This window comes from Ptiloglossa arizonensis, chromosome 5, assembly GCF_051014685.1.
Source record: "Ptiloglossa arizonensis isolate GNS036 chromosome 5, iyPtiAriz1_principal, whole genome shotgun sequence".
In the NCBI taxonomy this organism is placed as follows: Eukaryota; Metazoa; Arthropoda; class Insecta; order Hymenoptera; family Colletidae; genus Ptiloglossa; species Ptiloglossa arizonensis.
Genome location: NC_135052.1, coordinates 688,058 through 703,207, shown reverse-complemented (window position 1 = coordinate 703,207; position 15,150 = coordinate 688,058). Strand labels below are relative to the sequence as shown.

At 41.3% G+C, this 15,150-nt stretch overlaps 1 protein-coding gene across 2 annotated transcripts in view; it reads right to left on the bottom strand.

The window, feature by feature from the left end:
• Positions 1-15,150, bottom strand: part of Ecr (ecdysone receptor) — a 245,080-nt gene that overhangs the window by 39,677 nt on the left and 190,253 nt on the right. The window contains exon 1 of one of the 2 annotated variants that reach the window (XM_076311654.1): positions 13,031-14,860. The exons of the other annotated variant lie outside the window; for it this stretch is intronic. Within the exon in view, the coding sequence (XP_076167769.1) occupies positions 13,031-13,346 (316 nt within the window). The 5' untranslated portion in view covers positions 13,347-14,860. Of the gene's footprint in view, positions 1-13,030; positions 14,861-15,150 lie in introns of those variants that run through there. 2 annotated transcript variants of the gene reach the window in all.

Sequence of the window (15,150 nt, the reverse complement as noted above, 5' to 3'; positions counted from 1 at the left end):
AATAACCCGAATGAAAATTTCGGGTATCTCGACACTTCGATCGATGTTTTGTAACGATATCGAATTTGTGGAACGGAAAAACGTTGTTGTTTCTTCGCTCGATTACAGGATATCGTTCGTGCCAAAATGTGTCCCAATGTTTCCCGAATTTTTTCTTAAAAAACCACGTAGATAGCGGCGCGATGGTAATAACCGACGCAGTAATGCCAACAGTGGCTTCAATGATGTTAATTGCACGTAAATTGCACCCTGGTGTACGATAATTGCACGGGCTCGTAATGCAACGTCGTGTTGCCACTGAATTTATTTCACTTCCACTGCAACCGCCATTTATTACGAAGCAACGTAAGAGAAATATTTTGATTTCATTTCCACGGTGTTCCTTTTCTACGGTTTACTTTTCCCTTCGTCGTTGCGTCCTCTGGGTAAATTAGCAGAAAGCGAATTAATTACAAAAGTATGACTAATCAAGGACAAAAGGTTTCAACTTACATTCGAAATACATATATAAGAAATAATCTCGGCTGAACGATTTAGAAAGAAATTAATTTTGGAAAGAGAGTTCGTTAAACTGTACACACGTAAGTACGTCAATCTTTTTAAAATACAAAAAAAAAAAAAGAAATCAATTACTAAATTTGTTAAATATAAAACGCATTCCACCGTTACAATAATCGAGAATTTTATTTGCGAATAAGAGAGACACGAGTTTAGAAATTTAATTCCCGCCAGGGAAATAAAATTTCGAAGAATGTTGGACGAGGTAAAAGTTGTAAAATTTATTTCAAACGTTTAGAAAACAGAGTCGAAATGTTTAGTGATTAAATTATATTTTATTACGTGTATTGAAAGTTACCAATGGATTATTTCTGAAGAGTTTCGCCCGTAACGAGCAACACGTTTAATACATTTCTTTGTAGTTTAAATTGACTATCAATTTTGAAGTGAATCGAATAGGCAATAAAAAAAAGGGAAGAATGGATCATAGAGCGAGCAGTTTCGTAATTTACAATCATTACTCGGGATTTTTTTGCGCGAACTATTCGCGATCGTGCGGCGGAATGTGAAAGGTTGTACAAATTTTTGCACGTTTTACGCGGTTTTGTAGTCGGGTTCCATTAATTTCTGATGTTTGCTCGTCTAATTCGCGCGTCTACGACGCTCGAGGGGAATGAACCTCGACAATGTTTCAGCAACTCGTCGAAATATATTTATCGTCGATGCTGCAGCGTCGTAAAATTCGCAGACTGTTTCTAAGTAAAAAAAAGATTCGACCGATAACACGTCTCGTTGCAAAATCTGCACCTCGCGATCACAGAATCGGCGAAAGAAACAACTTTATCTCCGATTTGTACCGTGTAAAATAAAATTGTTTTTGATTATTGTTTCGTAGACAGGATTAAAAAGTCCATTTCCCAATTACAAACACCAACTCTCTTCATTACACATCGTTTCGAAAATTTCAAATTGCATTTCGATGACTTTCCATCGCGTCGAAACATAAATAAGATCACTTTACAATCTATTATTTACTATCTTTCACTATCAACCGCGCTACAAACACTCGTAAAACTAAATTATAAAATGTTCTCAGCAATAAAGCTTGCTATACCGAAACCTGTAACATTGGGTGTAATGGTAACACAATCCATTCATTATTTCTGTTTAGTCTACGCATAAAGTATTACTTGTAATAACATACGAATTTTGTTTTTATGTTTCGTACTCTAAACTTTACCAAACCTTGTACATTTTAAATTTACATTTCATCTTACCTGAAAAAGCTTGTTCGATCGGTAGTTCCTCGTTGTATAATTTATTATTATTCTTTTTTATTCGAATATAACGTTAACTACCGCATCCACTGTTATTAAACTTCAACAATTTGTTCAAACTCCTGTAAACGATCTATAACAAGGTACAGCTATTGGATAACGTTAAACGTTGAACAAAAATAATAAATTAAATATTGCCACGTCCACTGTTATTAAACTTCAACAATTTGTTCAAACTCCTGTAAACGATCTATAACAAGGTACAGCTATTGGATAACGTTGAACGTTGAACAAAAATAATAAATTAAATATTGCCACGTCCACTGTTATTAAACTTCAAAAATTTGTTCAAACTCCTGTAAACGATCTATAACAAGGTACAGCTATTGGATAACGTTAAACATTGAACAAAAATAATAAATTAAATATTGCCACGTCCACTGTTATTAAACTTCAACAATTTGTTCAAACTCCTGTAAACGATCTATAACAAGGTACAGCTATTGGATAACGTTAAACGTTGAACAAAAATAATAAATTAAATATTGCCACGTCCACTGTTATTAAACTTCAACAATTTGTTCAAACTCCTGTAAACGATCTATAACAAGGTACAGCTATTGGATAACGTTAAACGTTGAACAAAAATAATAAATTAAATATTGCCACGTCCACTGTTATTAAACCTCAAAAATTTGTCCAAACTCCTGTAAATAATCTGTAACAAGATACGTTCATTCGATGCGCCGTTTGTGAATTGGAAAAAAAAGATAAAAATGAAAATAATACAAGAAAGTTTTCGAGCACGAAGAACGTTGATACCGAATTCTTTCCCGGCAAGATTTTACAAGGCCTGGAGGAACGAGTTCTCGAGTAGTTTCTTTTTCGACATGTCCGGCCAGGTCTACACGGATGCCCGTCTAACGGTTCCACGTCGCCGAAACCGTGTGTCCTGGCAGCGGAATATTTACGAATCACGTATCTAGCACGTTCGAGGCCCCTCCAACGCGGCCATATTATCATCCGGTTGGAATTCGATGACCCATTTCGAGAGGAACGAACCACGTGTACTCCAGAGGCCGACTATTGGCATCTCGATTACGGTGCCGAGAAGCGAGGACCACGTGCAGCCGATTGCATTCACAAACGGGGGGAGGGGGTGGCCTCCTGGGGTGGAACGCCCGCTTCGATTATTGTCGATTAAATGGAGGGAGGGACCACCATCTTTGGTCCTGTTAATGCACGACTATTAATGCTCGGACGTCTCGGTTGGTTGATATCAGAGAAGCGCGATGGTGATCGACAGAAGCGAATATCGTTTGAAATAATTTAACCAATTGTTGCAAATCGGCTCTTTTTGTCCAGTATTCGACAATTTTACTCAAGTATTTCTCAATCTACGCGGAATAGCGGAACCGTACTCGAGGGAATGTAACTTTTAAGATTTGAAAAATTTTAGACGATATTGCAAAAACGGGAAGTGAAAATTGTAATATCGAATAATTTTATACTTGTAAAAATTGTTCCGTGATATTTAAGAACTTTACCTAAATATTTCCCAATCTGTATGAAATATAGATATACAGTGGGACCATGCTCGAGGGACTGTAATTTTTAATATATGAAAAATGTTAAACGATATTGCAAAAAAACATTAATACTACCGAGAACAGTCAAAATTGTAATATAGAATAACTTTGAATAGTTTTATAGTTTCTTTCGAATAACTTTCAAGTGGAATTTCGTCGCTCAAGGCCACCAAAGTTCTTTATCCCCACTATTCTATTTATCACCTCTTCGTACGAATTTGCAAACACACGTTCTCTGACTCATACAGCAGACGTTACAACGTAAAAGTAGAAGTCGCGTATAGTATAATTCACGGTAGCGGGAGACCTTGAAAATCTCGAAAAACCTCGCAAAAAAAAAAATGCGAAACCGACGGGAAACAGTGGAATTTGAAAATCACCGAAACGATTGAAAAATCTTGAAAAATGCTTCACCTTTTACCTTGCATTTAGAAACATTAACCATCTGTGCACACTCGACAAATTTCAACCGCGTCTAAATAATTATATACTTCCCTTCTTCACCTACGTAAATTAATAAATTCGTAATATCAATTTTCCAACGAATAATATTACAAAAATTCGTCACGTTCTATCGCCATCGACAATTGAACGAAAACCGACATACCTGAGCGCAAAACGACACAGTTAAGACTACGAGATTAAACAAACCGAAATTCAACGAGACGGTGAACGTTGCATCGGAGAAATTGATAAAAGAAGATTTTCCACCGGTAGCTGTTCAATTTCCGCTCTTGTTATTCGCGTTTCCATCGGCGTCGACGGAAAACCGTTCGACAAGGTGTTTTCGATAAGACGAAAATATTACACAGGAAGCGCGTGGTCGTTGTTTGCTTCGTCGTGTAACACGCTTCTTTATTTACTTTGAAAACTCGTGAAGCGGGACCGTGTCGATTGGCGGGAGCACAGTTTGAGAAACACTGGACCGGTCCATTAGATACCCGCGACGTAGCCCGATACGTACATACATAGCTCATCCCCTAGCTGAAAATATTGTCCCTGGATGTACCACCGAGCGGTGCACGTTCACGGGCCTGTGACGCTATTTTCATCTTACGCTTCTCGGGTTTATTGCATCGTGTGACGTTCGTCGTGTGCAGGTACGCGTACATCGGCTTTAAATAACGCGATGCGTCACGTACGTGTCGGTGGCGATGCACGCGGTGAACCATTGTGTTTTCGTTTGCTGCAGCCGCCGTCGCACCACGGTACCGATGACCCGGAAACTGGGTCACGGTCCTCCGCGGCTTTTTCCACACGAATGATTCATACCTTTACCGGGAAGCTAGACGACGTCTTATCTCGCGACATTCCTCCCTCCCGTTCGACGCGATCGCACGCCCCGACCAATTCGATCGCGAATCGTACATTTTTTCACTCTGGTACCGAAACACCCTCGCGACTCGAACACCGCGAAACTTTCGTACGCGTTAACGAGACACCGGCTAGAATTCAATTCGAATCGTATCTTCCGTACGGATCAACGTCCCTCGAACCACGATCCATCAGCTTCTAGAACAAACGAAACGTATTGCAGCAACGCCTCGGATATTGATAAATCGCTTGCTCGGATTCGCGATCAGGGGTCATCCCCCACCACTGTGTTTCTTCCACTCGAGCTTAACGCTATTCCGTTCTATTCGTTAACCTCCTTCGTTGCTTTAACGGATAAAAATATTCTCCGCTCGGATTTTGTTTACAGACGGGCCGGTACGTGATTTTTCGTACATCGAGCGAGGTATTGTTACGCACGGTGGAATAAAAAGTTAAAAAAAAAAAAAATAGTTTCACCTGTTGAGCTTAATTCGGACTAAAAATTACCATTAAACACGGAACGCGTCACTTCGGTGTACCTTGGTAAATATTGTTACACGGTTGTGACACGTATATCGATTTTTGCATTTTACCAAGTCTCGTTCGCATATTTCGTTTGCAACGAGACGGTTCGCACACGGTCGAGCTGGAAACATTGTCGTCGCGTTTATTTTAATTAATTCAAAAATAAGTTGTTTACGTTGATCCCGATAGATTGAGTATGTTGCTCGTCGGGTACAAAAATTAGGAGAGTATCGCGGCAATAAATATACGACATTTACTGCTCTTTACGTGCTGAGAATAACGCGATACGGAAGAACAATCGTAAAAATTTGAGCAACGTGATCTTCGTGAGATAAAATTTAGAAACGGTGGGATTTATTAACGAGAGCGATTGGTGTATTCAAAGCGATACACAAAGAGTGTAATTTAACAGTTGTTAATTAAAATTCTACGATAAACGAATCGATGGAAAGAGATATTTAAATCGTTCATATTTTTCTACGTTACGAATTTCAAGACGTTTCGTCTACTAAAAAAAAGAAAATAATGTGCACGGGAACGTAGGGTCATTAGTGACCCATTTCTCAGGACCGTTTTGTCTCGTAGTTAGGTTACGTGTTTAAATTGTAGTAGAGTCACAGCACTCCCCTATATTCCCAACACTATTGATTTTAGGGCGACCCGACTATGCTTCTGCATCGAAGAATACATACAGTCGGCAGATCACGCCATAGGCATCAATTAACACTAAACGTACCGGCATTTTTCTATACCTAATCTTACCATAGGGGGTCATTTGACCCCTTATGAAATAAACGTAGATTTTTCGTAAAAAATTCTTTATTTATTAAAGGAAATAATTTGCAACATCGTTTCTGATTTCGTACAAAATGAAACACGTATTTTTATCGTTACAAACAAAACAATCGACCAATTACATTTTTTACACAGGATGGGTTTCTCCTTCGTACATTTCCCGCGAACAAATTTTTTTACAAATTATGCAAGTTTGTGTTGTTTTATCGCCCGCGCACAATCTTATTTGACATTTTTTCCTGGATTGAGAATTATTATTGGAGCTGCTCGATACTCCTTCTCGTTCATTTTCCTTTTCTTTTTCGCAAAATTCGAGGTACTCTGTAACAAGCTCGTCTGCTAATTGTAACAGGAAAGATTGCCTCGATAGCTCCAATCCAGTTGTTTCCTGATAGAGTATCCACGAATTGATTCCAGCCAGATAGAAAATATTGAAAAATACCTGTACAGGCCATCTATTGCACTTCGATTTTACGCTATACTTTCGCGCCATTTGGTCAACTATATCGACGCCAAATTTGCTTTTATTATAGTAACTGATCGTCTCGGGTGTCTTCTTTCCATTGTTCTTGATTTTTACGGTTTTACGTTTGGTACTCGATATCGCTACTTTTTTTCTTGGTTTTCATTTATAAATCGTTAGCGTACAGTCGTTCGATTTGTACGTCATTGTTGAAAGAAGTTTCGAATCATCTTTCGTTGTTTTTGCAAGTGCGGGCAATTCCCTCCTGTTCGCACGCATTGTTCCCATTAACGTTGTCCTTTTCGCCAATAATTTTCCAGCCAAAGATGAAGTCGTAAAAAAATTCTCGGTTGTAATATTTCTTCCACAGTTGGTGAAAGGTTCGACTAATTTCATCGCGACAAATTCGCTGAGCGGTATTGACGTCAGTCTGGTTTCATCGCGTCCCAAGTACGAATTCAGAACTAAGGTTCCAGTTGGAAAACTGCTAAAAAATACGTAAACTTCGTACGGGGTCAAATGACCCCCCGTGGCACGTAAGGTAGATAAAGAATTTTTGTCGGTAAAAAATAAGCTACGAGAAAAACAGAAAGTGGGAAATTGAATAATCGGATGATATAAGAATTTACAGAAAGTCAAATGACCGACAGGAATAACGATAAATGTACGAATTTAAAGTAAATTTTCAAAAGGGGTCATTTGACCCCGCTTGGTACGTTTAGTGTTAAGTAAGACAAATTCGTACGATGTCTCGGTCAAAATGTCCATAACCTTTAATCCAACGTCACGGTATTCGACAATCAAGTTCAATGTTTCTATACATACTGTAAACGCCGGCGTATAGATAGATGATAAATTACAAAGAACAAAAATAACTTTGGTATCCCAAAAGTGTTCAAGGTGAGAAGATATATGCACTGAAATTGATAAGAAGCGATAAATGTGTGTAACACATTCGTAATTCTCGCGAAAAAAAATAAACAAAAGTATTGTACGATTATTAGAATAAGCGTTGTCCGTTTTCACATTGCAAATATATCATTTTCGCTCGTAATCGTTATTTGTTATCGCGTACTTGAAATAAAATAATTATTTGAGAAAGAAATCGTAAAACGAAACAAAAAAGAAAAAAAGTAGTTTAGAAACGGGAATCGTGTAAATATCGTGCGAACATTCGACCTAAAACTTTCCACTGGGATGCGTATAAATTAATAATTTCGCTACCAGTACTTCGAGAGTTAAACATTATCTACATCTGACTCATCGCACATGTACATCTTTGAATATTCCATTCGTTAATATGCAACCTCAATTCTTGAAAAAAAAAAAAAAAAAAAAAAAAGAAAATCTTTTATTTATGTTTCGTTTTTATACACTTTTTCATAATTTTCTTTTTGCAGTTGTTCCCGATACGATGTACATATCCTTCTATTGAAAAGAAATAACAGTGAAACAAACCAAAAGTAACAATGTTTGAGTTAGAATCAAAATTCGGTGCACTCGCTATCGTACTATTAGATCTTCGACGGTTATTATTTTTGGTAAAACCAAAATCTCATTTAGAGCTTTCAGTTACCCGTAATTGCAGAACCCAGAAACCCTTTAACGAAAGTCATTGATGCGTAGATTACTGCAGGGCACAGGTGCGTTACGTCACTGTAATCACACGAAGAGATTCAACGTGTTCTCTAATCTCCTTGCAAATACCACGAGGCAGTTGTCGCCAGCCTTTAATTGCAAACGAACGCGTAATTATAATTCCTAACCGTTGCGAAATGTAATCAACGAGAATAACAGACCGGTGTTTTGGTAATAAACTTTTGGGATAAACTTACATCGATGTTTCTAGATCTTCTCGAGAAGAATTTTTCGATTAAGAGATCAAAGAAAGAATAAAAAAAAAACACGAGGTTTCTAAGGTTATCGAAAATAATTTTCCACAAAGTTCGTATCGATTCTACCCTACTGATTTTCAATCTTCTCGGATCAATTTTCCAGAATCTTCTAGATCTGATCTTAAAAGACATAATTATCCGCGGGATTGGTTAGGATATTTTCGAAGATTTTAATTATTTTTGTTTATTGGGTTGTTCGGAAAGTCCTTTCGTTTTCCAAAATGGAGAATATATCATTGAATAAAATGTTTATACACTCTAAAAAATTCGTGTTTCATTTCCACGAAAAAACAAACAAAATGACTTTCCCGAACAAACCAATGATTTGTTTCACGTCTTTATTGCACCGCGACGAAATTTTAAAAGAGAGAGAGAGAGAGAAAAAAAAGAAAGGAAACAATTAGTACAAAATATACTGGTTATGTCACGACGAACGGGTGGATTTAGTTGTTATTCAACCAAACCCTCGAGCGTTACATATACCTTTACGAATAAAATCGACCGAGTACCGAGAATTTGAAATAGGGGCCGATTAAAGCGGAGATGGAAATTTAAAATTGAACCCATTGACTCGCAGGTCAGGAATTTAAAATAGAAAAACGATCGTGATTCGAAGCGAAAGGAAGCTAAAGTTTAGAGTTTTCTTTGAAGCGGAAAGAAATCAGAATTTAAAATAGAACCGATTAATAATCAAACACCGCAAGCATGTAAAACAGCAAGGGGTTAGAAACCAAAGAGATCGGAATTTTGAATTTTCTTCAAGATCAGAATTTAAAGCGAGACCCGGTTGAAGCGATCCTTGGAATTTCAAACGGGTTGGTTGGTATTTAGGATAAAAGCAGATGAAAAGTCGGAGCATGAAAATTTAACATTGTGCAATAAACGTTAATCCTTTGAATCCAAATTAATCTTTCGGATGAACTTTAGCAGTAACGCAGAATAAGCACACACTCTTGACTTTTCTGTCGCACGACAGTTTAATCTAGGGGATGTTGAACTTTCGTCGCTTATTTTTCAAAAGACGAAATTATTAACTCTCTTCATTTGAATAAAATTTGTAGACATTACGAACTCAACCTTTGTACACATCGTTATTTGAAAATAATTGTTTTGGACCAGAGTAGGCATGATGCAATGCCGGATCATACGATTGAAATTCTTAACGAGAAGGATAATAGATGAGATCATCCTATCAATAATGCGAGTTCGACGAAGACATATTAAATGAAATCCAATCGTTAGAGAGCCAACATACAAAAATCACTCGAAATGTGTTCCGAATGGGAAGTGGAGTACTCTGTGAGCTATTTGAAATATTTTTATAAAACAGTTGGGTTCACTATTCTGTTTTTTGTTTCGTACCATGTACCATTTTTACCAAGAACTATGACGAGAAATAAAAAAATCGGTGTTGCGTCATAATATTGGGAAACAGTTGACGAATCCAGGATACAATCCACTATGTCATCGAGTTGTTCTCTGAAATAACTTTGTGCCCCAAAAAGACATTAATAGGAAAGAAAAAATTAGTTATACGTATTGACCTGCTGGAACGATGGCTATGGAAGTCTGTTGCGACAACTGGACAAGATTGGAATCAACAACGGAAACAAAAAAGCTTTGGACGACAGCAGGGGAATCCTCGACCAGCGCGAGAATGCAACCACGTGTGGCAACATGAACATTCCAGAAGCTAGAGAAACCTGGTTGGGAAAGGATGATTCACACCTAGTCTATACCCTGGATATTCAACTGACAGGCCATCATCCTTTCCAAAGTGTCCAATACTATATGAATATCGAGAGGTTCTAATACATCTTTCATAATTTCTGCCATCTAAATGAAAGAGAGGACTGGTAGGTCGATAGACACATGACAAACTGTCGTGGAAAATCATTTACGAGGTAGCATAACGAACATCTGTCTATTCATAAATTTCAACGTCGCTTTTCTGCCGTTTGAATGAAAGTTAAACATATTCTCAGAAGTATCGTCAGTGATTCCTTTCATCGATCGAAGGAGTGAGATTTTTGTAACGGATTGAAAACTTGGTGGATAAATTGCAAAATGTTGCACAAAATGAAGAAAAACGGATACGGTGATCGATGAAGGGAAACGGTTACGTTCCATCCGCTTGGAAAGAAAATTTACATTTTTGAACGACATTTTTTTTCTCCCTCGTCCCCAGTTTGAAAAAACACTGCTTCGCGCGGTTTCTTTAAATTCAGAATCACCTTGCAGAGTTAGGTAAGAAGCGAACGTAAGTTCAGACTTGAGAATCGATCGCTATTGTTTAAGCCCAGGCCACAAAGGGACAAAAGAAGAATAATAAGCTCTTTTGTTTTAATGACGATGTAGCGGCAAAGTTTCGAGTCAAAATCGTCGCGATGCACGTCATAACTCGGACGCAGTGGTCCGCGGTAATTAAATAACAGGGCCACGAAGGTTGACAATTAAATATCGCGAGAAATAACTCGCTAGAGCGTAATTGTCCGATTTTGTCCCTGCGCGAGGACAAGGGCAATCTTCCTTTGCTCAAAAATCGTCTTTATAGACACACCTCGATCATCGACAATCGATTCGATCGATCGATAATTAAGTATTTTATGCAATCGGGAAAATTATTGAAAGTACATACTGGTTTAACAATTTATCTATCTACACCATTTGGTACAATTTTTCTAGAGAAACACGTTCTTCGTAATCGAAGAAGGGTAACTGCAGTTAGATACTATGGAAATTGGAAAAGATATGTACTACAATTGTACAAAAAAAAAAAAAAAATTAAATAACCTTGAAGAGACCTTTGCGTTCCCTAGCAGTGACTTTAATTATCCCCTATTGCTTCAATCTCTTGAAAATATTGGGTTGTTTGGAAATTCGTTTTTTAAAATGGAGATAATTTGATAAAATTTTTATACACTCTAAAAAAATCGTATTTCATTTTCACCAAAAAAAAAAAGAACGAAATGACTTTCCGAACAACCTAGTTCACTTCAATTCGACACAATTTTGAAAATGAGTACACTTACGGATGAAAATCCGTAAAAGATCGCTCGTGTACGCGGTGCGGTTTTAATCGCACAAGACTTCCAGAACACGAAAAGTCGCGAGAAAGAAAAAAAGACGAGAAGAACTGGAAAACTCTTCGAGAAAATCGAGCAAGTTTTCAGAAAACGGAGGATCCTTGAGGCCGATAAAAAATCACGATAAGTCTCGAGTAAGCAAGGTGGTTAACTCCCTACGAGCCAATAAACGACCTTTAAAGGTGATCGACCCACTCGTCGGCCGATATTTCGTCGTTCGTAGCGGTGAAATATCTTTCTCGAAATGCCTTGTTCCCTTTTTCGCGAGGAAATCGGGTCGAGGCCACACGAGCCGGAGAGAATCGTCCAGTCTCATAGGACCCCGTAAAGGCGTCATCGATTGCGCCACGTTGCACCATACCTGCCACCCATTGCGCAATTCCACCATTTTCAACGCGTACCCGCCGGCTTTGCAGTCCATCCTTATTGTTCGTTCGCGTGCTTTTAATCTGTATCGACGTTTCGTTGTTATCGCGATTATTTGCGCTGCAACGCTGCGAACGATTACCCGTCATCTCCCGGGACATTCGATTCATCGGCTTTCAACGATTTTTCCGTCTCGCGATCGTCGATTCTTTTTTCTTTTCGTTTCTTTTCTTCCCCGCTCGTTCGGCGAGGTATTTCGTGAATCGAGCGCCTTAAATGCCGGAGCGTAATATCCGTCGCGTAACTGGTACCGTGGAACCAGTTTTACGGGAACGAAAAAGAAATAGGTGGAACGAATGCACGGCCGTATTTGCATCGATGCTAAGAATGACTTACTTGTTACGAAACTTCGAACCGACGCGAAATGTTCAACTCGTTTGAACCTCGAAGTTTTTGACGTACTCGGTGTAAAACACGCGAAACTTTTAGACGGGTAAGTATACTCGTAACTTTCTGGGTCGTTACAACCTACGACTCGAACGGTCGAGACTGTTAAGTGGGTCAGTTTAAATATTTCTTCTGTTCGACCTTAAACTACTCGCGCAATCAATCGGGTCTAGTGTTAAACGCGATCGATCGTGCGAAAGCGTCCGAACGAGATACCTACGTTACGTGAATTACGAAAACAAGTTCCTCGGAACGTTCTAACCCTTTGCGCTCGAGGCTTCTTTGCTACCAGAAACCGACGCCTCGAGAAAATTCTTTGAGTCGTAAAATTCATCTGGAACGAAACATTTTTACATAGTTCGCATACGTGCGGGTTTACACTCCGCGAGAACGTAACGTTTAAATTCCAATTTGAATTCCAAACCGTGAAGTTTTCCCGGATCGGAAATAGTACACCGAATTAGGTGGCGAGCGAAGATCTGCTCTCGAGTCGAAAGGGTTGAATATGAAACGTTCGGCTGTTGTCGTCTTCGAACGTTCGTCACGAATAGAACGGATCGACCAGCAGAACCGTCGTAGTCTCGAATGTGGACACTGACCGATCCAAGTCGAGATAAAAACCCGCGAAACGCAACGTCCGACGATCGGTCCCGATTTCTATCGCGCAAGAGACAACGGCGCCCTCTGGAACAACTTTCCGCGGCAAACGGTCCGAACGACTCTCGCTTCGCGCGACACACAAATTCTACGGAACGATAAAAGTCACAAGACGAACCTTCGACGGGGGTGGTAAACGGCGACGCGGGATCGTTGACCGTTGGCAACACTGTTGTGGTGGTGGTGGCAGTGACGGTAGCTCGATAATGATCCCCGTTCGTCTGCAGTCCCCTATGGAGATCCAGATCCCAAAGTTGAAGCTCGTCGTTCCTGACTGCGGCACTCTCCGGCGTGGAGGGTTGAAAATTCGGCGGTGGTGATAGTACACCGCTGCTCGACACTTCCGGGCTGGAGTCCTGTAGATTCCCGGTGTGCCTGTTGCCCCATCGTCGGCGGACACCCGCGACGGGCACACGGGGCACCGTCTGCAGCATCTCGCCAGCCTGCTCCGCCTTCTGGACCAGCGTGTGCTGTTCCTTCGGCTCCACCGTATCAATTTTCTCGGCCACTTCCGGTGAAAAAATCTACCACGGGCACCGTGAACGAGCGAACGCGTCCGTCCCGTCCACCGGGGCTCCGCGCGATAGTAGTCCGCGGGACGGCAGGCCTGTCACGGACTTTGCACGCTGTAACACGCGCGAGAAAGAGACTCCACCGACGGTGCACTGTTTACAGTACGAGAGAGTGGCACTACACTAGTCGTTGACCTCGATAATTCGTTCGTCGACCGAAATTGCGGCAAGGAAATAATACGAGGTCAGGGCAGCCGAGGAGGATCGATTCACTGTCAAGAGTCCATGGTCCCCCGAGGTCTCACGCGTCGTCCGTCTCGCTTGGCCGCGTTGCTTTTCCTCGTTGCCCCTCTTCCTCTTCGCAACAGCGTCGTGCCCGTGTGCAGACGGGAGCTCTCGACGGGAGACTACGATCGTCTTCGTTTCGCCTCGGTTGCTCTCGTTTCTCTGTCTCTCTCCCCTGCTCTCTCAGCTCCACTAATGGCGGCCAAGCAGCCGCGACGGAGTGTCGGTCATCGAAGAAACGGGGTCACGATCGCGCAAAAGGGAACGCAGCAGCGGGTGCAGGCGGGCGGGACGGAGAGAGAGACAGAAAGAGAGACGCGCAGCCAGCCAGCAGCCGGTCAGTCTCTCTCTCGGACGCGGCGCGTTGTTCGAGAACGTCAACCAGCCGAGTAGCCGTGGTAGAAATGCATGATTTTCACTGGCGAAATTCCCGTGTCTGAGGCTGCGCACGATCGACGAGAACGGATGGCCAGCAGTACGTGTATTGAGGTCACAACGGAACGTGTGTACGTTCGTTCGAGCGACTCTCTTTCTTGTTCGCTCCACTTTTCCGTTCCGCTGATATGTCCACGTCTTTTCTCTCTCCTTCTGTTTTCCACGCTTCCAACCTTCCCGGTCTCTCTTTCTCCTCGGCCGAGTTTCTCGTGTCCTTTTCTCTTTCTACTTTCTCGTTTTCTCGCCGCCTCTGTCCGTCCTTGTTCCGCGCACCCAGTCACACACACACATACACATAGGCGTGAACACACACCCACATACACAGACACGTGCCCGCCGAATATCAGTTGTCGCTGCAGAACAAACGAAACTGCGTCGTTGTTGTTTTACGCGCTTCACTCGGCTCCATCGTACGAAGCGATCGTTCGCATGCACGTGCGCATCGTCGGAAAACGTAAGAGCTAATACGATGCACGAACTGAACACGATAATATCCGACGCGTTGGATCACCACTCGGAGCACACTAACACCGAATTCTTCCAAGAGTCCAGCTCGAAAACAGCCCTCTACGTAAATCCACGAATCCACGGTCCATTGACTGTTCTTCTCTTCTCCTTTGCGTCGATTGAACGCCGAACGTTATCCACGCGCGCGCGCACCACTAAACGATGCTACAGCGTCGACGGTCCGCCACTGACTGAAGGCGTACGAGCTTGCCGTGCAGGCACGAGGGTGCCAGGCTGCAATGTACCTCGGCCGCCGATCGACCAATCAGCGCTCGACTACGCGCTACTTTCACTGTCGCGCGTACCCTGCACCGTAGGGTGCCTAATACCTGTGCTGCGCAAACGCAGTATATATCTGTACTCCGCTCAGCCTCCAGTTTTTCCACCCACGATTTTGTTTCAGAAAACTATAAAGTAGCAGTCATCGAGTGCTGCAGCATTATTCTATTTTTCTGATCGCATAGCCACCGTTTACTTCTCAGTGTTCTTGGTAATTTGC